Source organism: Amblyomma mixtum, chromosome 2 (genome assembly GCF_055824585.1).
Source record: "Amblyomma mixtum isolate Tamu chromosome 2, ASM5582458v1, whole genome shotgun sequence".
Lineage (NCBI taxonomy): Eukaryota > Metazoa > Arthropoda > Arachnida > Ixodida > Ixodidae > Amblyomma > Amblyomma mixtum.
Genome location: NC_143013.1, coordinates 12,005,316 through 12,033,230, shown reverse-complemented (window position 1 = coordinate 12,033,230; position 27,915 = coordinate 12,005,316). Strand labels below are relative to the sequence as shown.

Sequence of the window (27,915 nt, the reverse complement as noted above, 5' to 3'; positions counted from 1 at the left end):
TGAACCCGCTGCGCAGCTTTCGCCAATCGTCCAGCAGCTAGCACATTTGCATAGTTTCGTTGTCTAAATCTATGTGTCCTTGGTTGGCAACGGCAGGCAGACGACCGCCCCCGGCGCCGGAGCCGAGCGAAACCAGTGCAACCACTGCCCAGGCATTAGTGTTCTTTTTTTTAGTTTTCACTCTTAACTAAAGGGAAAGCTGGCGGCCTTGAACTTCATCCACCATGCATGGACGCCCAAGGTGCACTGTACCCAAGGCGCACCGGGAAGATAGCGGCTTCAAACTGACGTCTGGTGGCTTGTTGACTGTGCTACGGATTGGATTTTTTGGTTGTTCAAAAATTTCTTTTCACTGATGTTTCGTGCGCTTTGTCGTGGTGTAGTTATCCAGTTACGCAAGTAGACTCCCCCCCCCCCCCACACACACACACACACAAACGGTGGCGCCAGCTTTCCTTCTAGGCGGTATTTAGAAACTCTGTGAAGCTGACGTCACAAGCCAGGGGGCGCCAGCAGAAGGTAACGGAATGAAAACGAAAGCCAGAGCGGGGAGGCCACGGGGGAGGCGGCGACGCGGCGATATGAGATGTGATCTGAGCGCGGTCAGACGGTGAAGTCATATTACTCTATAGTGAAGTCGGCTATGAGTGCGAGACTAGCTCACCTAGCAATACCTTCACGCTCTGCTTCTCTCTTTAGGTGCCCCTCCCCACTTCCGACAGTGCCGGCAGCAGTCGGCTGTGCGAGCTTCGCATCCGGACTCCGCTGACTGTGAATACGCCGTCGCAGCTTTGAGCAGTGAGAACAAGCAACGTGCCGTGCGCGCCGCGATAACGGTTGGCTTGCTTGATGCTGTACGTGTCTGACGACGCATGTGTGCTGCGTATATTCAGTTCAAGAAAGAAAATCTGACTCGCAAAGTGTCTGTGAGCCCGTGGAGGAGAAAGGAAGTGCTCTGCGATGCCAGATCAGTTTAGTGTGAGGCTTTGCCAGCATGTGCAACAGCATCCGGAACTCTACGACTGTTTCAACGAGCGCTTTCACGACGACAAGGCGAAAGAGAGTGCTTGGATAGAGGTCGAACGGTGTCTGAGAGTGCCGCGTAAGTATCCGCCCGATCCTTCTTCGGCGGCCACTAAGTCCGACTGTTGCTTTGATTATACCGAACAAATCAATGTGAGTTCTCGTTTTACAGAGTCGGAATGCAAAATCAAATGGAAGAAAATAAGGCACGAGTTTGTCAAAGCAAAAAAAGAGCAGAACACAAGGTGGGACCTGTGGCCGTACCTTCAATTCCTTGTCGAAGCAGAAGCCAGAAGGTAAATTTGGCAACGCCTGCTTTGCTGCCGATCTGTACCGTCGCCCGCTGCTGTAGTGCACCAGAGTATTCTAGAGCACTATACCGCTGCCGCCCAAAATCTTTACTTCGGTAGCATGGAACATATTATATACACGCATCTAGCTATCCTTCTTGAAGATAATCTCTTTTTTTTTTCCAGTTGGAGTTTGGATTCTGTAAAAATTTATCTTGTGAAGCTCAGCTAGTCTTTCACTAATGATATGCATGCCTACTAGACTATGGCTTTTCAACTGACTGCATATTTCTCGATTTCTCCAAAGCTTTTGGCAAGGTTAACCATGCACTACTTCTTCATCCTAAAGATAGACCCTGCAATAATTGACTGGATTCGTGTTTTTCTCACATCCCATGTTCAGTTTGTAACCACTAATGAAGTAAACTCACCCTCCGCCCAATCCAATGCGTTCCGCAAAGGTCGGTTCTAAGTCCTCTCTTATTCTTGATTTACATAAACTACTTACCTTCTCACAGTTCTTCCAAAATTTGTCTTTTTACAGATGACTGTGTTTTATACCATAAACTAACTGATGCTTCAGATGTTCTATTAATTCAGAATGACCTCAACAATATTGTCGAATGGTGCAATACATGGTATATGCAATTAAATATTAACAAATCAGTGAGGGTATCACGTACTAACTGCACAAGTCCCATGTATAAGCTTAATAACATCTCATTAGAATCTGACATCATACCGGTAGCTTGGTGTCCTCATTACCAATAATCTATCTTGGAAATCGCATGTCAGTTACATCACTTCTAAAGCCAGTAGCACTCATGGATATATATGCCGAAATTCTCCCTTGCAACATGATCATTAAAGTTATTATTGTACACAACTTACATTCGGCCCCAACTCGAATACGTGTGGTCTGTTTGGGACCTCGGTCACATAACTCTCATACAGTCTCTTGAGGCAATATAAAATTGCTCAGCCCAATTTATCTTAAACAACTATCTAAGGACCGCTAGTGTTACTAACATGAAAGCCTATTGACAACTACCACTTTTATCGACCCGAAGAAGTTATCTCGCCTGGCTCTCTTTCATAAAATATACTATCATAACCCAACCTTGCGTTAGCTTTGGGTTTAACTGCCATCATACATTTCATCTCTCTGTAACCACAACAAAAAGGTGCATATTCCACACTCAAATACGCTTGCATATTCATACTCATTTCTCCCCAGACAAGCAATGACTAGAATAATCTGTCAGCGTCACTAAAAAGCACATCTGGAATTGAGAACCTTAAATCCACATTACTAAGCTTCTTTTCATAGCTGGTGTTCATATTCTCATCATGGCTGTTTGTTTATTCTAATTAGAAACTATATTCCTTGTTTTATTTTTGTATTCCTTATTATGTATTTGTAATCATTAACACCATTGCAGATTTCAAAATTGACCTTTTGTACCTCTTTGTTATTTTATTTTATTTCGACTTTTTTTGTGCTTACTTTTATTTTTAATTGGTTTATGGAGGTTTGTGTACGTTTTTACTAATGGCATTTTATTCTGTACAATGTATATGCCTCTGCATCTGCCCCTCCCCTCTTTGATGTGCGTTTGTACCCGGACGGTATAATAAATAAATAAATAAACAAAAAAACAGCAGCTGTTATCACTGGGCCACGGCTCATGGCATCCTGTAGCCATTCGCTACACTAAACTAAATCAGCTTTTTAATATATGACATTATTAAACATGCCACGAGCGGAGCTTCAGCACCCGTGGTATCCAGTTTTAAAAATAATCAATTCATGTTCATAGTTGCTGCAGTGGCATGCCACTTCATAAAATTTTACAACTCATACAGATGAACGTGCGGGTATCTAAGAACATTTAAAGTCTAGAGTTTTTAGATTTGTGTATCGCATTGTGTATAAACAAAAATTATATATTTTTAATCATTTCAGTGAAAGATATCATTAACATGGCAGGTACAACCAATCTGTGTTTCGTAAAATGTGTCAGTGAAATACTAGAGGTGATGAAAAAGATAACTGAAGCAAGTAGTGAACTCGAAACTGCATATATACACCTTGGCCTGTAACGTGCAGTGCTCTGCACATTTTACTTTAGTGATGAACATTAGGCTATCAGTTGTATGTGAGTGTGCAGACTTGTAGTTTAGCCTTCAGAGTGCACTATAGTTATAACTATGGGTTGGAGTTTTCTGTTTAAACTTAAAAAAAACTGATAAAAGTCCGCCAAATTTATTTTTCAAAATTTGGCTTAAACTGAGAAAGTTCAGTATACAAAACCTTTTACCAAATGCCACACTATGAAGCAATGTTTGCAAGGCGAAAATTCCTTTTAAAGTTCACGTATGGTTTCTAAAATAACACAGAAAAAAAAAATTAACCAGATTTACAATGACTAAGCATGTTTTTTCCATCTTTCATTTTTGGAACATTGGTGTTCTGCATATACAGAATGCTAATGTTGCCTGAAACAGCTTTTGTGGTCTGTGCAGTTCGAATTTTTTCTTGCTATCTGAAGACAAGCTTTGAGCTACCTGCAATGTCTTCACAAATTGTAAAGCGCTAGTGACTGAGAAAACCACTACGCTTGTATAGTATTTTTTTCCACTGTGCGAGCTGTATTGCATTCAGCACAATTTAGAAGCCACGGTTGGCAGGAAAGCATTTCCTGAGAAATGGATTTACAGCATAGCTATGATAAGTGCAGCCCACCACAACCCAGGCTTCATTCAGTGATCACCTGACAACCCTCTGCATATGCCTCGCACAGTCTTCATCGTCTTCAGGTGGGGGTGTGGTAGGAGGCGTGTAAGTGAATACAACCTACATGCACCCGGCGTATCGGTTCGTGCAATCTTTGCCATCGTCATCTGGGACGTGTGGCTTTGAGACGCCCTGAATGGTTCAAACCGCCTCTCGGACAGCGCATATAGCCGAGAGGTGAGAGCCGAACATGCGGCGGGTCCAGCGTCCATACTACTCGCTTGTGTCCATACTACCTACTTACAAACGCGCTGCCAGATAACGTCCTCATATCTGTGCCCACTTATCTGACAGACAGTGTAGCGCCCGGCGACGCTATAAAGCGCCGGCGCTGAGATCGGCGTTACAGCGCGCGCTAGAGGAAAATAAAGACGGACAGCGGGTGCTCGGGGCGCACGCCCGGCACGGGCAGTCCGGAACTAGAAGCCTGCCACGCTGGTCGTCTCTGTCTGGTGCTCCGCTGCGACCCCGCAAAATCCTCAACAGTGGTGACCTGGCGAACCGTGCCTTCTATCTCAGCGGCGTTCCAGCATGGCGTACTGGCAGCACCCAAGTTTCGACCCGCCGCTCCCGGCGTTCCGGCCTGCAGGCGTCGGCGGGTGGTTCGCCCAACTGGAGGCTGCGATGTACCTGAACGGCATCACCATCCAGCCGTTCAAACACGAAGTCCTTTGTGACATCCTCCCGGCCGACCTCCTGCGTCGGCTCACCTACTCTGCTTTCGGCGGCCGGCCATACGATGAGCTGCGTGCGGCCGTCTTGGCGTACTTCGGCGCCTACTACGTTCCGCCGCCGCTCTACGACGCAGCGGACCCGTTTTCGCCGCCGCCAGCCTCTGGCCCTGCACCGGCCTCGCTCGCGCCCACGCAGCCTTCATCAGAACCCGGCCCGCCTCAGCAGCCCCTCGCCGCATCGCCGCCACTCCCGTCCAGCGTCTCCAGCCCGGCTGTCTCTCTCGACGCCACACCAGGTGGGATCCGCACGAGCTCCGCCTCGCGTCCTTCTCCCACTACTATCCGACCCGCGTCTCTGGCTCTGCCTCCTTGCGCTTCAGTGGCGTTGTCGCCAGAGCCTCCTGCAGCCAAAGACGACTCTGCGGCAGCAGCCGTGCCGACATCTCCATCTACCTCGTCACTACCGCCAACAGCTCTGCAGGCCTCTTCTGTGAGGTTGAAGCTGTCGCCCGCTGATGCTAAAGAGCCCTCGACAACGACCAAGCCTGCTTGTCACACTCCCAGCCCCTCAGAAGGTCCGCAGAGCACTACTCGTCATCAGGAGCAGGATGAGAAAGCCAACCCGATGACAGCAGTAACAAGCACGGCGATCGCCTCCAGCCCCACTTTGCCTGAAACAGTTCCTGACCCAGTGTCAGCGCTTGCTCTCCAGCCCGACCATGCCCACACGCGCATCAGCACTGGCCAGTCGCTCCGGACGGCCACTCCCGCTTTACCCAAGCACCTGGAATTGAACCCAGCAACTTCCTCCGTCATCACCACAGCTGTCACCGTTGTCTCGTCGGTCACACCTGTGCCAACCCTAGTGGCCGCTGCGACCCCGCAAAATCCTCAACAACAGAATGCGACAGCCTTTACACCAGCTGGTGAATGCGGGAGACTCTAAGCTCCAAGATAGGATTATTTCCTGTCTACTGCTACTGCCATATGCCATTTGCTATTGCCATATGCCTATGTTCCAAAAAAGGAACATTTGCATTAAAATCACTGCTAGTGAAAGACACACACTGAATTTAGACTTTAGTTCTTTATATTTCTATCATATAATCATGAAATATTTGTCACTAGTTTTGTGCTGTTTAGTTCATTGCAGCGCCTTTTTTTCCTGCGGAAGAACCCCACAAACACTAGGCTGTGACAAGGCCCAAGTTGTGTCCATTTTCCAGTAATATTTCAATATCTTTATATAAGTAACGAATAAATATTACAGAGGTGAAGTTTTGCATGATCACCATACAATATGTGAAACAAAAATTTTGAAGAAGGGTGTACTTTGAAGGCAAATAAAAAAAACAAGTTTCGTATGTTCCAAATTTGGACCATTTACAAGTAAAAGGTTAACATGAAAGCCACATCTAGCTGGTTATTAAGTAGGAGTTGCACTCAGACAAAGGAGAAACTTAACAGATTCCGGAAGCCAGGACCATGGAGATACGACGGTTGCATTGAGTTAATGTGCACATTTTGAGCAACTGCTCCGCTACTTTACACACCACTGCAGGCCGGGAGGCTCCACATCCTTATGAAACATTGTCATCACCTGCATAGGGCAGTTGCCTAGTTACGTAGGCTTCTCAGCTGCAGGCAAGGAGACTGATGCAAAACCATACACACGTGCGCCATGAAAAAGTGTCATGTTCTGGCTACCCCTATTGTTAAGTGACAGTCCCAGCGACCTCTCCTTCCTTTTCCTCTCATTAAAATTCCTTTCTCTCTCTCTCTCCATCGCTGTTGTCAACATGCCGATCATGTGAGGCCAACAGTAACATGAAAACCTAGCTTTTAGAAGTTAACTTCCACTTTTGCTTTAGTCTGACGGTTGCATTAATGGTGACATCTGTTTCTACAAGCACAGCTCTATGCACAGCCGTTTAGCATTAATTACTGTAAAATCGACTGCTCGGGCAGGCAACAAGGATAAAATGAAATTCAGTGTGGCTTTTCAAGTCGCAGGAATACCACATTACAGCACCAGGAAAACAGGCAATTCATCTGTAGAGAATAATATTCCCGGCGGAAAACTGAAATTACATTCTGGAATAAGCACTGGAAAATGAACGCCGAATTTTAACAAAAATTTGAACCAAGAAGTCCAGCCCCTAGTTATGGCGTTTAAAGGTGCAAACTACGGTTGGATGCAACTGAAGCACTCAACAGTAGCAGCTTGGTTTGGGCTAATTGGTAGCAGTTTTTTGAAAACATAGTGCAAATAAGACACGGACGACATAGATGTAGACGGGACAGGCACTACAAACGTAGCTGCAATTGCCCTTCCAAGGAGACAATCAAGCCATTGGAATCAACCAATTCCCATGATGCTTTGGTTGATAGCCTTTTATGTTCTAGTATGACATCACTAAGGGTTGGCAGGTACCAGGGAATTAACCACGGATTAACTGGATCAACCACAGTGCCATTTGCTGGAGGACCTCCTTTGAGAGGATGCATTTGCCTCTGCCTTCTTGGTTTGTGTCCGACTGTTGTACCACTACCTACATTGCAGTTTATGCACATTATCCTAGCTGCTTGCATTGCTTATGTTGTATAATATATATACATTCAGTAAAAAAAAAAAAAAAATCAGAGCCACAATAAAGGAACACCTTTTTGCACTGGCTCTGCATCAAGCCTGCTGCACTAGAGACCCTTTAGCTACAAGGGTATGAAATTTAATGATTGAAAGCGAGAAAGTTTTGTGATATCGTAGAGGAAAAACTAGGCAAAGAAACGTAATGCAAGCCATTGCAGGGTTAACAAAAGTGATTTTTCAAGTGGCCCTGGATTGAGTCAAGATGAGACGACGATAGTCTATACGATGAGATGAGGAAATACTACCAGTGCTTTAAAGCTTTAATTTTGTGTAGGTGCTTTTAATGCAAGATTGATTGTGAAATGCACGAAAGAGTATCAAGGAGCTCTATAGGCATTGGGTTAGTTATGTATTTGTGCAACAGTCATTAATGAGCAATGCAGCAACGACTGTTTGATCTGTCCAGCAAAATAGCAAATTCACAGCTCTCTTCTGCATAGAGATAAGCATGTTGGAGAGGCAGATTGATAAGGGTCTGTGAGGATGAAAATTCCAGTTATGGCCAGATGGATGGTGTGTTTCTTTGCCTAGCTTTTCCCTCTACAATTTCACATAAGCCAAAAGAATTCCTTAATATCAGTAGGTATGTTGGTCCCAATGTGAAATGCATAGTGTTTTGCAGCCTGTGTGCAGATAGCGAAGCTGTGAGAGGACCAAGAGAGATAGGGAAATGTCAAGGAAGCCCAATAGCTGGCTATAGCCAAGCCTTCAGCCAGCAGGAGCCAGAATGGGAGCTGCGCCAGAAGTTGGTTCTTTCATTACTGAACATACCCAGTTATGCAACCTCAGTATCTATCAGTAAATCTCTTGTTTACAGGAGAGAAATGGATGTTTCATTATTTGAAAGATGAAGCATGTAAAATCAAATTGTTCTTAATACTACAAGAAAAGTGGGACTCCGATGTTTACGACTAAACTTTACATTTATTAGGATTAACCCTTTCCGGTCATCTGTCGGGCATCGCCCGACAGCAGTAAAGTACCTGTCCGGTCAGTTGTCGGGCGTGGCCCGACACAACATTTTGCCTACTGTTTTTGTTGGTAAATTTGCACGCCATCGGGCTAGATTTGTTGTAACCTGTGTTACAAGACGCTCTTGTAGATGGCGCCAGCTGTACCGGCGACGCACCCTCCGCTACCTCCGCTGTCGGAGAAGCAGCCAGCCACCCTCGCAGGCGATGCGCCGAGCGCACGGGCCCGACGGCCGCCGTCCTCCTCACCCTCTTATATACAAGTGGCAGACGACTCGGATTCCACGGCGTCCCCACTTGAACAGCTACGCAGCAGACCCAGCCATGTATTCCTCCTAATCAGACCTATGTAGCCCAGACTGTAATAAACGTTCAATAATCCCCATCTAAAAGAAGTCCTCAGTTACTAGAGTCATCCTAGATTAGACAGGCACGAAACATGGAGTCAGAAGTGTAAAATTACCGCCAACGCCTCAACATGGAGAAGATTCCACCACCTGCGAAATTCGAAACCATTGGCAACGCAACGGAACAATGGAGAGCCTTCAAGCAGAGCTTCACGCTGTACCTCAAAGCAACCAACACAGCGAAAGCACCGTCCGACCGACAAGTAGCACTTCTTTTGACCGTCGGAGGCTCCACGCTTCTTGACATATATAACACTTTGGACTTCGGAAAACCAACAGGAGCAAGACCACACCCAGAATTTGACTACACGCATGTGATAAGCCTTCTCGACGCACATTTCTTACCGAAGCAAAACGAACTGTACTCGCGATACGTCTTCCGCTCACGAATGCAGCAACAGGCGGTCAGCAGTGAAATATTTCAGAAGAGACTGCAAATGGCACTTGAAGGACTAAACGGAGTTCTGTGCATAGCAGACGACATCCTCGTCTATGGAGTTGGTGAAACTGAAAAGGATGCTCTTGAAGATCACGACAGAAAGCTCGAAAACCTAATGCAGAGATGCAGACAGACTGGAATACGTCTGAACAAGAACAAGACGCAACTTCGCATGAGCACAACAGTCTTCATGGGACATGTGCTGACAAAAGAAGGACTGAAAGTGGATCCAGAGAAAACAAAGGCAATTCAAGAAATGCCTCGACCAACTGATGTCCAAGGCGTACAGCGGTTTTGCGGAATGATCAATTACCTGTCCAGATTCCTGCCCGGAATTTCACGAGTGTTGGAACCACTGAGGAAGCTCACAGTGAAAGACACACCGTGGCACTGGGGAGAAGAACAAGAACAAGCGTTCCAGAAGGCAAAAGATGCAGTGACAAGAGCTCCTATTCTAGCATACTTCGACACGCGAAAGCCAGTTGAAATACAATGTGACGCCAGCGACCTCGGACTTGGAGCGGCTCTCATCCAAGAAGGAAAACCTGTATCTTTCGCCAGCAGAGCACTAACACCGACAGAATGTCGCTATGCCCAGATCGAGAAGGAAATGCTAGCGATCGTATTTGCATTGCAGAAATTCCATCAGTACACCTTCGGAACAGCTACAACGATCATCAGTGATCACAGACCTCTTCAGTCCATCATGAAAAAAAGACTCGATCAAGTGCAAAGACGACTGCAAGGTATGATACTGCAAACGCAAAGGTATAACATCAACATCGAGCACAGACCAGGGAAAGAACTACTTCTAGCTGACACGATGTCGAGGGCATTCCTTCCCAACCGTGACGGTGACAGTGAACTAGAAAGCATCAACGTTGTGAACTACCTGCCAGTGCGCAAGGAAACCTTGGAAAAAATTCGCAAAGCGACGGAGAAAGATGACTTCCTGCAAAAGCTTAAGTTAATCATATTGTCAGGATGGCCACTAGAAAAGCACCAAGTGCCGCGAGACATGCGCGTCTACTACCCATTCAGAGATGAACTCACAGTGGAGGAGGACCTCATCTACAAGGGATTACGACTGCTCATCCCAGTGTCTCTGCGCCGTGAGATCAAAGAGAAACTTCACGCATCGCACATGTGAATTGAGAGCTGTCTTAGGCGTGCTCGCGAGTGTGTATTCTGGCCCAGGATGAACACAGAACTGAAGGATTACATCGCAAGGTGCGAAGTGTGTCAGAAGCATGCGCATTCCCAACAACGAGAGACACTCATCCCTCATCCGGAACCGAGTTATCCGTGGGAAAGAGTCGGATGCGACATCTTCGAGTATAAGGGGAAGAACTTTCTCGTTACAGTCGACTATCTCAGCAACTTTTGGGAAGTAGATCAGCTGAAGACGACAACTTCAACCCAAGTGATCCTAAAGCTGAAAGCTCACTTTGCTAGATACGGGATTCCAAGAATTCTGGCGAGCGACAACGGACCCCAGTTTGCGAGCGAGGAGTTCGAGAGGTTTGCGAAAAGCTGGAACTTCGAACACAAAACGTCAAGTCCAGGTTATCCACGTTCGAATGGAATGGCCGAATCAGCGGTAAAAACGGCAAAAATGCTATTGAAAAAAGCGGAAGAAAGCAAGTCAGAACCGCAGTTGGCATTCCTAGATTTTCGAAATACACCCCTGCAAGGATTAAACGCCAGCCCGGCACAACTGCTCATGGGTCGCCGCACCAGAACGACACTGCCGACCACAGCAAAGCTGCTTGAACCCGAAACGATAAACGTGACCGGCAAGAGGCAGGCAAGAAGACAACGAACTATCTTTTATCATGACAAACATGCCAAGGACCTGCCAACACTGAAAGAAGGACAAGGTGTGACTGTCCGACCGATTAGAAGCGGACCATGGTCTAAAGGAACCATGACAAAAAGAGTTGATGACAGATCGTATGAAGTCAACGTGGGAGACAGCGTTCTGAGAAGGAACCGCGTGTTTATAAGAAGCCCACCAAAGAGTGCAACCAGCAACAAGGAACAAGAACAGAGAGAGCTTGAGTCTGAAGAAGGAAATGCTGAAACGGGAGACAACCAAACCAATGACACTGAACAGCAAGAAACCCAGCAGCGCCCTGATGTGACTCGCACGCCGGCACGACCTCAAAGAACAAGAATGCTCCCAAAGCGACTTCACGATTACCTGGTTGGATGACGGCAAGCTACAAAAAAGGGAGGATGTTACAAGACGCTCTTGTAGATGGCGCCAGCTGTACTGGCGACGCACCCTCCGCTACCTCCGCTGTCGGAGAAGCAGCCAGCCACCCTCGCAGGCGATGCGCCGAGCGCACGGGCCCGACGGCCGCCGTCCTCCTCACCCTCTTATATACAAGTGGCAGACGACTCGGATTCCACGGCGTCCCCACTTGAACAGCTACGCAGCAGACCCAGCCATGTATTCCTCCTAATCAGACCTATGTAGCCCAGACTGTAATAAACGTTCAATAATCCCCATCTAAAAGAAGTCCTCAGTTACTAGAGTCATCCTAGATTAGACAGGCACGAAACAACCTGTAAATTAGCTATTTGGCTTTTCTATTGAGGGATGGCAACAACACACCGCTGGAAAATATTTTTGGGTCACGTTGTTTTAGAGTTATCGATAGGCACCAAAAACTCTTGAATTCCATTCCGGTAGCCATATTTTAAGGAAAATTGCCTAGTGACTTTGTAGAAAGCGAACATGACCTTAGTGACGAAAACAACTAAGTGTCTTCTTCGACACAAGTTCCGATAGCGAATGTGAAGAGTGCAGCAGCACAATCAGCAGCAAAAACACACCGGGAAGTGGCTGTTGGAAATTATACACTGATGACCTCCAGAATTAAAAAAAAAATGAAAACTGAAAAAGATATGCTTTCAAAAATTGTCTATAATTAGTAAACCAATAACCAATAACTGTTTATAACCAAACCATGTCATGGCACTCCCTTTCTTTGCTAGGGGTTTAGAAGATCCAAAAGAATGCTGACCGGTACTGTAGTCAGTTGGGAAACCACACCTGACCGGAAAGGGTCAAGTGACAGTCACCATGCACTATGTACACCATTTGTAAATTACATCAAGGTCAGTAGCAAGATGATCAGTGGTGTCATTAACTGGACAGTAAATATCACAGTCATATTGTCACATACTACGCATGGGCCCTGAGGAACAAAGATGTGCGCAGGCTGGAAGAAAAAGAGAAAGTCCAGTATCCTGTCGCCGGTGCACCAGGCTCTTCTCGACCTGCCTTGTAAATAGTATTTGTAAATAGAACCTGTAACAGTGTGGTGGAGGTGCTGGGTCGCGTAGATTCACAAGCCAGCACAGAGAATGATGGTCTGTGACGACTGTAAAAGCACATCCATAAAGGTACGAACGAAACCGTTGTACGCCGAAAACAACGGCGAGACACTCTTGCTCTGTTACAGTGTAATTGCGTTCCGACTTGCTGAGGATGTGACTTGCATAAGCGACAACGTGTTGATTGCCCTCATGGCGTTGGATAAGCACAGCACTCACGCCGATGCCGCTGGCGTCAGTGTGGAGTTCAGTGGGTGCTGTAGGGCAGAAATGACGCAATATTGGCCGCGAGGTGAGGAGAAACTTGAGTTGCCGAAACGCGGAGTCGCATTCGGGAGTCCATTGGAAAGGAGCGTCTTTCTGCAGGAGACTTGTAAGCGGGTAGGCTAAATCAGAAAACTTGGGAACGAAACGCCAAAAATATGAGCAAAGTCCTAGGAAACTCCTGAGCTCTTTCACTGATTTGGGCTCTTTGACACTGCTTACAGCTTCAACCTTCTGCAGGTCGGGCCTGACGCCATCCTTGTCAACGAGATGACCAAGCACAGTAATTTGGCGTTCACCGAAGCGACACTTCTTGGAGTTCAGCACGAGGCCCGCTCTCTCTATGCAGTCTAGGACAATAGCTAAGCGGCTGTTACGTTCAGCGAAGGTCCTTCCAAAAATAACAATATGTATGTAACAGTTATACAGAAGATGACATGTTAGTTAGATAGCCATTGATGTTGATAAGAGTAGCAGACCAAACACACGGCCGTGCTGAGCACTGGATGTAGTGTCACAAAAAGATAAATACAAATTGTAAAATAAATTGTTAATATAATTTGGCATTGGGGATATATATAGTCTTTCCTTCCAGTTTAATGAATTATTGCATTTTTTCTTGCAGTCTTCCAGACAAAAGCCCCAACAAAGGGAAAGCTAGCAAGGCAACTGCAAACTCACCAGGGCAAGTGTTTTTTTTTTCTGTAAATTTTGAAAGGTATTGCAACCAGGATCTCATTTTAACTTTTTCCTGCTGTGAATGATAGAAATGTCTTTGTTTGAATTGCACTGTCATCAGTGGAGCACGATGTGAAATTGATGTCTTGTAATCATTTGCGTTCAAGTTTTTCTGCCAACTGGTTTGGTTTTGTGAAGCACAACTCAGTGGTTGCAATACCAGTCACCATTTTGTATTGGGCGTGCAAAGAACGTATTTTACCATGCATTTTGCTGCCCTCTTAAGAATGAATGTGCACATTTATTTTATTTACTCTGATACCCATACATATTGCCCTGACAGGAAGTACAGCAGAGGAAGCATGTAGAACTAAAGAACCACTTAATTGCACCAAGGTTGCGGTACTAGAAAACGCAGGCTTTAAGCAACACACATAGGAGACATTATACCGTGACATTAAAGGTGCAATGAAGAGGAATCTGAACTCGGCTTTTTGCCGCGGGAACTCGATCTACACGTTCTGAGCATTCTTAGAAACGTCGACTTATTGCCCTGTGTGGCCGATTTCCCTAATTAAATCGAATTAATGTCCGGCTCCCGCCTTTATTTTTTGAATTCTCCCCGTATGGTGGGCAGAGTCGACCAACGCGTGGAGCGCCTTTCAGCCAGCTCCGTGGAGGCTTTGCTTTCGCTTTATTTTGTTTTTTAGGTTTCCGTGAATAAATAGTTTCATTTGTAGATAATATAGCCGCAAAATAAGCCCGCAGAAATAAAAATATGCGCGGACTATTTGCTTGTACGGATTACTGCGTATTACTTCACCGATGGCAGAGCGGCAAGCCTCCACGGAGCTGGGTGAAAGGCACTCCACGCGTTGGTCTACACCACCCACCGTACGAGGGAGAATTAAAAAAAAAGGCGGGAGCCGGATGTTAATTCGATTTAATTAGGGAAATCGGCCACACAGGGCAGTAAATCGAAGTTTCTAGTTTCTAAGACTGGTCGGAACGTGTAGATTGAGTTCCTGCGGCAAAAAGACGAGTTCAGATTCCTCTTCACTGCATCTTTAACAGCTAAAACAAATGTCATACAATTACATTTAAGTCAATAGCAAGGCGATCTATGCTGTCATTAACTGGAATGTAAATAGCAGAGTCATATGTGCTTCCACTTGTACAGAAAATGGAATGCTAGTTGGTTTAATCATTGATGTTCCGAAGAGTAACAGACTGAACATGCTGCCTTGTTGAGCACGAGATAGAGTGTCACAATAAGATAAAAGGAAGTTGTAAAATAATTGTTAATATAATTTGCCAGTGGTGATGTAAAGTCCTTTATTCCAATCTGGTGAATTATTTGATTTTTTCTTACAGTACTCCTCGCAGAAACGTCAGGAGCGGGAGAGTGAGTGAAGCTAGGACCACAACTGCTGACTCAACAGGGTGACTTTTTTTTGTTGTAAATTTTGAGGGGTATTCCAACCAAGACTTTATTTTTAACTCTTTACTGCTGGGAATAATAAAAATGTCTATGTCTAAATGTCATTGTTATTAATGAACCACAATGTGGAATAGATGTCTTATAATCATTTTTATTCAAGCTTTTCTGCCAAGTGGTTTGGTTTTTGTGTTGCATGACTCAGTGGTTGCAATGCCATGAGAATTTTTATTAGGGATGCAAAGGACATGTTATTTTGCTGTGCATTTGTCTGCCCTCTGAATCTGCATGCTCATTTTAATTATTCCAATACCTGCATATTTCCCTGATGGGTATTACTGTAGGAGGAGCTTGAAGAAGTAAATAAACGCTTAACTGCACCAGGGTTGAGATAGTAGAAAACACTAGCACTAAGCAACACACATTGGAGACATAATACCATGACAGTGGCAACTAAAGCAATGTAGATGCAGTTATAAATGCTGGCTGAGTGCATCAAAAGTGTCTTGTTCCTGTCACGCTAATTATCCATGCCTTGTGGGATTTCTACAGAGAATTCTGTTTTTATCTGGGGGATTTCAAACATTTCTGTGAGCAAACTACTGGCCTAATCGAGAGCAAACTTCACTCACGGGGCAGAATATTATGGTCTACGTTCTTTGAGATGTAATTAAACGTCGGTACTTGCCTGCATTTCCTGAAGATAAGAAAAAGCTGCTGTCAACTGCGAGTAAAGCTGTCGCAGACGAGAGCTATACGCGAGCCGAGCAGCTGGTTTGACAGGGCGCGCTATCTGCTGGAAGGCGAGATTCGACGAGCAGACGAGCCGCATCTTCGATGCTAGCGCGCTACCCTTCCACCCACTGAGCTGGGACGTCGTTTGCCTCGCCTTCCGGCAGATGGCGCGCCCTGTCAAACCAGCTGCTCGGCTCGCGTATAGCTCTCATCTGCGACAGCTTTACTCGCAGTTGACAGCAGCTTTTTCGTAATTTCAGGAAATGCAGGCAAGTACCGACATTTAATTACATCTCAAAGAATGTAGACCATAATATGCTACCCCGTGAGTGAAGTTTGCTCTCGATTAGGCCAGCAGTTTGCTCACAGGAATTTTTTAAAATCCCCCAGATAAAAACGGAATTCTTTGAACATCTGTTATGTGATGCTCCACAGTGGTGTGGGTCATATCATGGTCACTAGTTTTAGAAACTCAGAAAGCATTGTAAATCTCTGTTTTACCAGTTGGTTACAGAGTAGTAGTAAATTTCGCAGCAACAAAAAAAAACTAGAAAATGTTTACAACATTCGTATATAGTGCAAAAGCATGCCATACCATATATGCAGAATTGATCTTTCTCTACATAGCTCCACTACGGCGTCTGTCATAGCCTTAGTCGCTTTGGGACATTAAACCCCATAAAAACCAAACCAAACTTAACATTCATAGATCTCTAGGAGTCCTCATACTAATCTTGGCGCAACGGTTAAGCAGTGCACCACTGCTCTGGGATGGCAGGTGCTGCCACCAGTGAAATTTGCGCGGTCCAGGTTGCTCTCGGAGAGAAACGCTAGATGATTTCGCTAGGGCCTCCTGGACCTCCGGATTAGGGTTTTCAAAATAAAAAGGGAAGAAAACTCTCACTCAGATCTGGCTTTTGGTAGCCCTAAATTTGGCTGTATTGAAATATCAAGTTTCAGCAGTGTACGGGTGTACGGGAAGTAAGGTGCGAAACAACTGTTAGGCACATTTTTCCAGTTCCATTTTTCCTCTTAAGTAATGCAGTGAACAGAAAAATTGGGCATGCTGAATTAACGCAAGTCAAAACCAGGGTAGTGTGTGCTGTATCATCCATTTCATAAAGGCAGCCTTTGTTTTGCTGTGTAGGCATATGTGCTGCACTCGAGCATAAGTAACCTAAGGATGCGACATCATTAAGCCATCAAATTATGATCATCACAACGTCTAGTGTAGTTTGCGTTGCGACTGGTGATTCTACGAGTGTTGATTCAGCTTGCGGCAATGGAGACATTTATTTTCTGCAATTATTCTCACAGCTGGGAATCTTGACACGAGCATATTACTTGGCACCAGCATGCAATTGACACTAGTATGCACTTTTCCATTCATTGACTCTGACAGTGTGTTAATGCACACCTGAGACATTTACACAAGTGTATCGAATCGAGCTTGTTGGTGAACAGTCATATTTAAAACAGCATGAAGGATGGGACATAACAAAGCAGACACCACAAAAGCTGACTATCAGCTGCTGGATTTTATTTCAGGAAGCCCAGGAACATGTATGGGTTTGACAGGCCAAGAAAACGATAACATGCAGTATACATTTAGTACACCGTTGTCTTCAAGATGTGCTGGCATTTGTATGGTGTGTGCCATGCAAAATGCATCTGTATAGCCTCATGCATGCTTTATGTTTAACTCCATCTTTGATTATTTCTCGGTGCTTTTCACCGGCTACTGAGGAGGGAACTGTGCGGTGTCACTATATTGTGTTGTATTGGGAAAAATTCCACCTGCTTCATGTGTGCCTTGAGCTTGGTGGCAAGTTTAGGCCATGGAGTAGTGTTGCTTTGCATTTGAGGCTGTTCATTTTGCATTTTGTCACTGCAGGTTTTCCTCACTGTCTGCTGATACTTTCATCGTTCTACCCAAGAGTGCATTAGACAAAGCTATACAGAACCAACAAGTTCCACCTGGAGCGGTGTATGTATTGATATTTTTCCAAAATTTTTCACATGCTTGGATGAGGCGACGAGTGTTTGGAAATTTTTGCTCACAACTGCTTCACATTCGCACCTAGTCTGATTGCAGAAGTAGTGTAGCTGAACAGGATACTTGTAAGTGGGAATATATGTGCTCTGTATAAGCTCTGACAATTTACAATTGGTTTTTGAAAATTTTGGTGCTCAGTCAAGTGGGCCACACCAGTTTGGCCATTATTTTCACCTGATCCTATCTTTGCGACATCAGGTGGGCGACTGACGTCACATAGTGTAGGCAAGAGCTGTGATTGGGTCACTGAAATGATTTCACCAACAATTTTTGTAATTTTTAAACCCAGCTTGGTACTCACATTATCTTTAGAACTATTCTCTTGCTTAATATTTTGCTCTGTCGTAAAGAATGTATATATGAAGGTTGGAAACAATTATGTTATTTTCAAGCCAGTGCCCAAATTCCACCAGAGGGTGAAGTCACTGTTTTTGGGACTGGCACAAGGCCTGAACCGACAGACATGCATATAGTTCCGAACTGACTTTCGGGCCTTTGCTGTGCTTTGGCTGCAAAGCTGATTGATCTATCAAGCCACTAAAAAGGAATCACAGCTTGGTTAGTGAGGAGGTGATGGTCGCATTGATGTGAACATCGCTGTGCAGTTGAAAGCCGACCCGCGAATTGATACTTTATACCTGCACTTCATATTCTGGGTTCATGGTGAGGTGCTATTGACAGTCTGGTCAAAGGAACGGTCGACAGGAGCTGCTTCATTGGTTGGCTGGTTCAGCACTCATCCTTGCTTAGCCATAAGTTGACGTCAGTTCACAAGATGACAAAGTGTTCACGGGGTGTAGTACATCTCCAGTCATCATGGTGTACATTTAAGCTGAGGAGGAACGTTGCAGCATGGGAGAAGAGTTATATTAGTGCAAATTAAGGCACCACTTTACGAGCAATCCTGAAAAAGGCAGTGTTTGTCTGAAGCCTCTCAGATGCCTGCAGAAATAAAATATTGTCGTGACTGGGTTTCGAACTTGCGGTGGCGTGGACAGATCAGCTTTGCTGGCCACTGCATGAGAGCACTATGCTATCGCCACAGCTGATCATATCTTGTGTTAAGCTGCAACACCCTTGCACTGTGCATTCCACATAGTCGTCTTTATCAATTTCCATCTGTGCACGTAGGTTATGAAGGAAAGTAAATGCACATAACTGGCTCCCTGGGTCAGTGGACTCCTCAATCATGCTTTGAGCTGCATGGTGGCAATAATGACAGCGAGAGCGCTGCTTGCATTTGTGTTGACGTTTTGGCTGAAACGTGCCACTGGAGCAATAGGCTGCCGGCATTCTATGTTTTCATTGGTGTTGGCGTTGACAGCATTGTACAGAACGGCACATAACTGGCTCCCTGGGTCAGTGGACACCTCAGTCACGCTTTTAGGTAGGTGGTGAAGGTGTCCACCTGCAAAAAACTGCTTTTGTACAATATTTCGTGCTTAGCAATGCTAAACCACCAGCAATTTTTTTTTATCATCCATGGTTCTTTTAATAGAACACACATGCGAGAAATTTTTGTTGTAATCTTACTTAATCTGAACTTTAAGAATTTTTTTGTGAAAACTGCCACTTTGTTCCTGCTACCAATTTTGAACTCCACATACATCAAACAATTTTTTTGTACCCATAGTATTTGAATTATTGAAAGTTAACTAACTGTACATATTTGCGAGCTTTGTTAGTTTAATTAAATAGCTTATGATATTGTTACGTAGCAGCCAGCTGAAGAAGGGGACATGATGAATGATGGAAAATAGATAAGATAATGCCTGCTGGCCTAGCGCAAGTTCTCCATCCTGCGCCGCCGTCTTTGTCACACTTCTCGGGACCACCAAGCGATCGGACCAGTCGTTGACAAAAAGACACTTGAAATGGTGATGGAGAGAGGAGGGTTGAACAGGAAGGAGAAAGTGGTGAAGTGCTGGCCACCACGATGAGAGATATGAGTCCCGGCCCACAAAGCTTCCAGGCCGCAGGTTGCCAGGAGCCGAAGGCTGAGGCCCCAGGACGCGGGCGCACCGAACGTTATGGGCAGGGGAACGGTGTCTTCAGATTTAAGAGGCGTCTTGGGTCGGTGGGGTTGGTAGGTCAGGTCCTTGTGTCGGGTGCAGTTTGTCATGTCGAGTGGCCTGGATGGAGGATGGGGCGGGGGAGCGAGGTCGGTTTGGGCCCGAAAGGCTGGGGCACGGCCGGATGATGCAGGCCAAGAACTCACAGTCGATGACCACGGTTCATGCAGGGCACCGAAGCTCCAGGACCAGGATGCCGATGATCCCCCAGCACATCACACCAAATGTTTCGAGTTAATTGTAAATTATTAAAGGGGTCTATACTCCATTAACAGTTTACAAGTTTTTCTCACTCAAGATACAGTATCAAGCTTTTGGTTATGTTCAAATGGCATATGCTTGAAATGTTCATCAAAATCCGCGCAGTGATTCAGAAGTCAACCCTCTAGCCACGCATCCTCCCTTAACATGAATGCACTTGCCATGTGCTGAGAAACTTAAAGGACTATAGACACTAAATTTTTGTTTGATGATGTGTTAAATGATGTCAAATGATGTGTTAAACATTATTATACGTGGATCACTACATGATATTTGCCTATGACTGCTAAATAATTTAAAATGGAATTTCTTCTTGACGCTGTTTCAGTTTCATCAACCAAACGATGACCATGATGGGTTGTTGTCCCTTAGGTCACGTGAGGCATGAAAAAGAACTGCAGTATAACTGCTGATACGTGCTTATTGTCATTCCAGCTCTTGATGGAGGCTGGTTTAGGTGTTTCCGTGAATTAAAACTATATATAAGCATTTATATTGCAGCTTTCTAGTCCCTGAAGTGACCTAAAGGTTAATTACATGTCACAGCCATCATTTGATTGATGAAACCAAAGGAGCATGAGAGAAGAAATTCAATTATAAATTATTTAGCAGTCGTAGGCAAATACCACGCAGTCATGCATGTATTCTAATGTCTAACGCATCATTCGAAAGAAGAAAACACGCAATTAAAATTAGGTGTCTAGAGACCTTTAAGAGCTTACTGAAGAGACAAGAAGCAGTGGGATGTGTAACTTGTGTGTAACTCTACCTGTGCAGACACTCACATGGAGCACAGTCAAAATGCGAACTGTGCAGCGCACCATCAGCAGCCATCTCTCTGCAAGGTGACCTATTACCCATCCCAGTGCTCTCACAGAGGTGCGTTGCTTCTGTGTCCATCACCTGAGGCAGTTTGTAATGCATTGCACTAGTGCGCCAGTTAGCTACACATATTTGCTTGACATCCATGGAATGTCTCCTGCATATCATTATCATCATCATCATTAGCCTGACTATGTCCACTGCAAGACAAAGGCCTCTCCCATATCTCTCCAATTAACCCTGTCCTGTCCAGCTGTGGCCACCCTACCCCCGCAAACTTCTTAATCTTATCTTCCCACCTCACTTCCTGCCCCCCTGCTATGCTTCCTTTCTTTTGGAAGGACCATCGGTTATCTTGCCTTCACATTACATGCCCTGCCCAAGCCCATTCTTTTGATCTCGACTGGGATGTCATTAACCCGCGTTTACTCCCCGACCCACTCTGCCCTTTTCCGATCTCTTAACGTTACACCTATCATTTTCCTTCCCGTAGCTCGCTCCCTTGTATTTAACTTAAGATGAACCCTTTTCATTAGCGATCATGTTTATGTGGTGAACAGACATTCATGCCTGGCACCTTCTGACTGTCTACTGGTAGTTTTTATGTTGTTTTAAATATAAAGCGTCATAAGCAAAGCATGCATATGCACTTCGGTTACATAGCGTTACATTCATACCATATATAACATCCTTTAAGAATGAGCAACAGTAAGCAGTATCCAGAACTCTTCACTCAACCAGTCCAAACAGAGGCTTATACAGGGTGTTTCACCTGTATAAGCCGAGCTTGAAGGCTGGTGCTTGTGCCCACTAACGTCATCGAGGCAGGGGATATGCAATGAGGTGTGTCGCTCTGATCGGTTGTGAGTACTGCGAGCAGTGATTTTTAAGAATTATTTCTAAGTTATAAAGCCCACGCTTTTAAAGTTGACTGGAATACCCAAAAAGACCACCTCTACAGATCTGTTGCACTAGACTATGCCTATCGAAATCACTTCAATTTGCGTTTAAGATAGAAGATAATATGGATGTAAATCAGTAATAATAATAAGATATATAAGCTCTTAATTATAAATAATGAGGACATGAGAAGATGAATTGTCGTGTCTTCACCAAGTACTTAGTCACTTTCCCTCTTGAACAAAAAGAAACAAATATTTTTCTGTGCTTTTTTTTTTTGTTTCAAACACTGTTCATGCCTTTTATACTATATGTATCCTTACACATAGCTAATCTTCCGTATTTCGAATTTGATGCATATGATTCATAGATTCAGTGAAATAAGCTATTAAAACGATTAACCAGAATTTCCTCACAAGTTGAAGAAAGGACCCTAGTAAAGGCAGTCATACTTTTTCAAAGGACTGGTCTAAGTTGCAAACCCATGGTAGCTGGAATTTTCCTGACATCGAAAGAGAAAAATTGACAGGACGGTTACCACTGTGTAACGCAAGATTCAGTGACAGCTGTTAAGGTAGAGAATATGAGAGTGACTTTATATCTGTACAGCTCTAGGGCGCTGTTTACAGTTTTCCACACAGTCGTTTTTCGACTAGCTCTCCTCTCCATTCTGCAGCCCTAGGCATGCAGCGCCACAAATGGCCCACTCTCTCCTCGGGCATTATTTGAAAATTATTTGAAAAGCATTATTTGAAAATGTCAAGTACAGCTTGCGAAATACAAAGCATCGGGGGGGTGTTCTCATGCAAGAGATTTAACCACGAGTAGTGCTGTGTTGTAGGGAATGTATATTTTTATTGTTTGTTTGTTTGTTTTGTACGCAGTGTCATCTGCATGACAATGTATGCTTTGCAATTGTATCCCCCCTACAAAAATGCCCTCAACGGGCGCTGTAGGCACCTGAATAAATAAATAAATAAAGGCTAGGTTGCAGCAGTAAAAAGTCAGTGATCTCGCATGTTGCTGTAGCAGACATACTGTAAGTAGGATGAGTCGTGTTGCCTCAGCAGTCACTGAATGCACAAACAATTTCGTTCATCACAGAAGCCGAATGGCAAACACACAGCATATTTTGAGTAGCATAAGCAAGTGATGAGTACCATGTGGTGCATTGAGGTCAATCTGTGTTCTCCTATTTAACTGTTACAGAGTGCTGTTCGACGACACGTGGAAGGGAAGCCTTTCCCCTTATGTAGTGGGCCAAAAAGGAGCTAATGGGGTTGATTACAACAATTGACTGTGAAGACCTTTGTAAACTAGCAGCTATTAGGGTTGCTATGACCTTTTGCATGGAATCTCAGTTCAGCTATTTCTAATGAAAAAATTCATTTTGGAAAGGGCAGTTTTTAGGTCGAAATTTAGTTGAACCAAAAAAATTCCTTGGGTTGCAGAAATCAGGAAGAATTAGGTTTTGCTCAGCAACAAAGGGCCTAAAGTATAAACAAGAGCCGTTAAACTTGCATTCCATACAGCTGTTACTTTGCTGTATCATTATATTCTGCTTTGTGTTCACCGATATCCTTTTTGGCATGTATATGGCAACTGGGGTTAAAATCTATGGATATAATAAAACATTGCCAACAAGGTGAAAATTTCAGGCCCCGTTCATATCTGTTGCAGTAAAGTTTGACTAAATCTTGAGATCCCTTGAATGGAATTAGTTGTAGTTTGTGGTAGTTGCAATTTCAACTAATGCTAAAGGCTGCTGCTAGACTGTGGGCATAGCACACCTGCAGCTTGATATGGAAAAGCAAGCTTAGAATATTGACTGATAGTGCGAAACGTTTTCTCATGTCAAGTTACATGGGTGGGGTATTTAGTGCATCAAACTGGAATATTCACTGCATGTCTCAACGTCGAGTGGTATCATCCACTAGATATGTTTCTCAGTTGATCATTTTACAGTGCACGTTATGTAGATGCAATGCCATGCAGACTTCTTTGGATATCCGATAGATCTCTTCAGTGTCCTGAGTACCTGGTTCATTGCACATTTAGTGAATATTGGTGATTGACTGGAATTGTCACTGCTCCAACCTACCAAAGATAAAAATGTTACATTGAACTGTTCACATTGTGGAGCTTTGTACAAAATTCTGCATGCTTTCTTTTGCTGTGAAGGTTTCTCAAAGAAGTGGTTTCTGGAAAACATGCAAGCAGTTCTGAGGATGCAGGACCATCACCCAAACGATTAAGGTGACATGTCTGAATGCTTATTTTTTTCAACATTTTTCTTTTTATATATTTACTGAGCAGTTCAGCAGTTAGCCTATAGTGACAGGCTGTTGAAGCAGACTTTCCCAATGGAAGCAATGAAAGGAGCAAAGGCACCAAATTTTCAGTTCGATTCTTGCAGGAGCCAGTCAGCGCAGTGTTAGCTAGCTTAATGCCACTTACGTTAAAGCTTGTATCATTTGGCTCATTACAAAATGTTGTTGCTAGGATGAGTTAGTCTAAATGCAAACAAGCAAGTTCTGTTGATGGCACCATTTAGCCAAGCGGAAATCAGTAAGGCTGATGCGACCAGCTGAAACCATTAAATTCCCAGTTAGTCCAGAAAGAAACCAACAAGTGTTATTGGTACCAACTGGCCGAGCACCAAACCAGCAGATTCCCATTTGGGACCAACTGAAACCAGCAAGTGTGGTTGGGACCAACTGGCCCAGCGCAAAACCAGCCGATTCCCTGTTGGGACCAACAGGCCCAGCACCAAACCAGCAGATTCCCACTTGGGTCAACTGAAACCATCAGGTGTTGCTGTTGGGACCAACAGGCCCATCACAAAACCAGCAAGGCTGCTATTGGGACCAACTAAAACCAACACAAGCCAGCAGATTCCCAACAGGAAATTTTCTCCTGGGACCTTATAGTTTGTATATTTGGAAGATACAATTGTTGTAAAGACCTTCTTTCACTTTTAGCACTATGTTTTATTCAGATAGCATGCCAAACGTGGCTTAAGCAAAAAAAAGGTTGGAGAATGCTGAAGCTTCGCCTTTAAGAGTGGAACGCGACAGTGTGTCACAGCCTGCCAGGTAGTCCCCGGAATGCCATCGCCCGCTCGGCGCGACGCCTTGCCCATTGGACAAATCGCTCGGAGCCTCTAGGAGGCCTCTCAACAAACCTGATGCTATAAACGGCAGCATAGCTTCCGTGCCGAATGAACGGGCAGCAAGCCGCAAGCTTCGTGGTGAACGCGCCTTGGATGTACGCTGCGTTGTTCGCCGCTCACCGCGCGATTCCTGCGTCCGGCACGGCCCCACTGTGCCCTAACGAGACGAGCGGGAGGCGCTGCCGTCACATGCTATCGTTGGGGCAGTGGCATACATTGCGAGGAGGAGGTTTTAGCGGGTGATGCTAGATGGCACTACGTGCGCGCCAAGCAAAGAGGAAAAGTAGCGGAAACATACTTTGCTACTCGCTTAACTGCGACTTCTGTAATTTCCATGCTCATAATTACTAATGTACACCCCAGTACATGTCTAAAGCACCCTTCTAAGATAACACCGTATTCACTAGTCACACCTTTGTTCGTTCCAAACCATCGAGCTGGCGTGGTGGAGTGGTTAGCGTGCTCGTCTCGCACTTCGGAGGCCCTGATTCGATTCCCCAACTCGGCCAATTTCTTACTCGATTTTATTTATTAATGCTTCTGGGATTTTTCACTCATGGCCAACGACGCCAATGACACCGGCTTTTCTGCGACATGGGGCCCTTAACTCTGTCACGTTAAAATATGTAGTGGTGAAAGGTTTAGGCAATTCAGTTCTGTGTCTTGCATGGCAGTATCCAGCATTTCAAAGTATTATATACAGTCAAACTCACTTATAATGAACCTAACAGTCACGGGGATCACGTTCGTTTTATCCGAGCTTCGAAGTAAGTGGACTTCTGCTTTTACGACACAATAAAAGTAAACTGGCATTTCTTGTACGAAAATGTTCATTATACACGTCTGCTGCTTCGTGCAAGCCCTATAACAGCGCTTTCCGAGCACTCCCAAGTGGTCATGTGCTTATCGCGGGAATAATTTCTGCCGCAAAGCTGCTATAGGGACGCATATTACTAATCTTGACATGAGCGTTCATGGCAACTGGTTTTAGGTAGGCCTCCGTGTCTCTGATCCTAGACAAATTTGTACAAATGCAGCGACGAAGCTGTGCCAAGCACGTGCACACATAACGCATCAATTGAACTCTCTGTTGTATGCGAGCTTGTTCCGCACGGCCGCAGTGCATAAGTTGAAAACTGGCTGGACTGGAAGGCATACCATGTGACTAGCAGTCAGTGTTTTCGAGTAGCTGCCATTGCTTGACCACCAGCTACGTGCATTCGTTCCGCAAATGGTCGAATTGCATTTGGAATGACTCTAGTAATTGAAGAGTATCACTTTCAAGCCATTTTGACTGTGGGGTTTGTAGAAAAAAGGGGAACACATAAAAAGACCTCTACTCTAGTACATGCCCTGCTTTTGGACATATTAAACATTCTGTATTAAGATTAAAAATTTCTTCACAGACTATTATGAGGCTGTTTTCAACTTTTCTTTTGCCTGCCAAGATGGGTTTAGTCGAACCGTACATCTGCACTTGTAAAAATGCACAGAAACACCAAGGAGGCCTATAGTAAAAGATGAAAACATGTCGAATGGCTTGTTTACTAGTTCGGTAGCATTCCACACACGAAATGACGAAATGTAGGTGCACAGGTTCTGTTTGCTCGAAGTTGAAGCAAGTGAAACACTTGTCCCACTTTTGCACATTGCATCAACACCAAAATACTTTGGTGCAACGTAGGCTCTACAGCAGAATTTCTCTACTGAAGTACTTAGATGTGCAAAACATGTGCACTGTTCTATTATTTTTTTCATTTTTGTTAGCATAGCCTTGCTAGATCTATAAATGTACATTTATAGAGAAGTCAAAAGAGATGTGCATTTCTTTGTATGTCCTAGCTGCTACTGCCTTGAAATGTTTGAGTCAAAAGCTATAGTTTTGTTTGAGCTGAACAAACTGCTTCTGTGCAACTACCTGGAGCATCAAAATATGCTGGTCACTATTCTTCCGGTCTCAGACTCGAGAGATATTTTGTGCAGGTTAGGACTAAGGCGCTGTCTAAAATCCTTGTTCACATGCTTTTGACACTGTGGATTTGCAAGACAACAGTCTGCAGTCAGGGCTAAGGTCTGTAATCTACTGATGTGCACTGAGCTTTTGCACCGATTTACTAGCAAAGCCAAAAAGTTAATTGCAAGCAAAATCTGCAGTCATGAACATTTCAAGTAAGGCTTGTATGAAAGGTCAAAAATCACTCTGTACTCTAAATTTAACACACACACACACACAAAAAAAAAAAACTATCAGGATATATACAACATATGTGGCTGCATTAACACTTTTCTACAATGCACATAACTGCTTGTTACCTGAGAGCATCTTGTTCATTTTTGGAGTTTTCCAAGACTCAAGCACTTTAAACGAACTGCAACACTTTTGAAATGTGCAATTTGTAGCCAGAAAGGCACCAAGCTTTGAATCCTGCTTTTGACACATGGTAGCCTCAGATGCTTAGGCACCTGTAAACTCTACTAACTGACTGAAGAAATGGCATTGACACGAAGAACTGAGTGTAGGCTTATGCACAGCCACTTGGATATGTGATATGTGCTGCTTCTTGTGTGTTTGTGCAACCAATCCCTCCTTGTTCATTTGGCTGCGCTTTCAGAACGGAGGGATGTGGAGCAGGTGCCTACAGCCAAGGGTCCCAAGCCACTGAGTGCGGTGCTGCTCTTGACCAAAGGTTTCTCGAGCAGCTCGAAGAGAAGTTCGCACGACTGAGGCCAGATATCAGAGGGACTATGAAGGCGACTATTCTTGAAATGCTCGACAGAGCGGCAACGTGATGAAGAAGCGTTGTTTGTCACCTGGATACAAAGGTTTTTTTTTAGCGGAAAAATTGTGGCCAGTTACGCTATGGCTTGACGCAGTTTTCAGTGAGAAGCTATATTGGAATATAAGCTTGGTATCTGCTTTA

General features: G+C 44.6%; 1 protein-coding gene across 4 annotated transcripts; it reads left to right on the top strand.

Annotated features, from left to right (window-relative positions):
* Positions 1-588: 588 nt before the first annotated feature.
* On the top strand, positions 589-27,915 carry LOC149358440 (uncharacterized). 4 transcript variants are annotated; one of them, XM_089570501.1, is made up of 9 exons: positions 589-610; positions 700-1,102; positions 1,196-1,319; positions 13,486-13,545; positions 14,913-14,981; positions 17,606-17,698; positions 20,878-20,979; positions 24,004-24,078; positions 27,607-27,915. In XM_089570501.1, exons 2-9 carry the CDS (start codon positions 961-963, stop codon positions 27,782-27,784), a joined length of 843 nt encoding a protein of 280 aa, XP_089426627.1. In that variant the 5' UTR covers positions 589-610; positions 700-960; the 3' UTR covers positions 27,785-27,915. The 4 variants fall into 4 exon arrangements, with proteins under 4 accessions (XP_089426627.1, XP_089426629.1, XP_089426628.1 ...); XM_089570503.1 differs by lacking the exon at positions 589-610 and having other exon boundaries at positions 617-1,102; positions 20,878-20,945; positions 27,607-27,744; XM_089570502.1 differs by lacking the exons at positions 589-610; positions 20,878-20,979 and having other exon boundaries at positions 617-1,102.

Excerpts from the sequence above, each read along its gene's own strand:
- LOC149358440 (XM_089570501.1), top strand. The coding sequence starts at position 961 with ATGCCAGATCAGTTTAGTGTGAGGCTTTGCCAGCATGTGCAACAGCAT. Across the intron at positions 1,320-13,485 it reads GTCGAAGCAGAAGCCAGAAG|TCTTCCAGACAAAAGCCCCA; the intron begins GTAAATTTGGCA and ends TTTTTCTTGCAG. Across the intron at positions 17,699-20,877 it reads CAAGTTCCACCTGGAGCGGT|ACACTCACATGGAGCACAGT; the intron begins GTATGTATTGAT and ends CTACCTGTGCAG.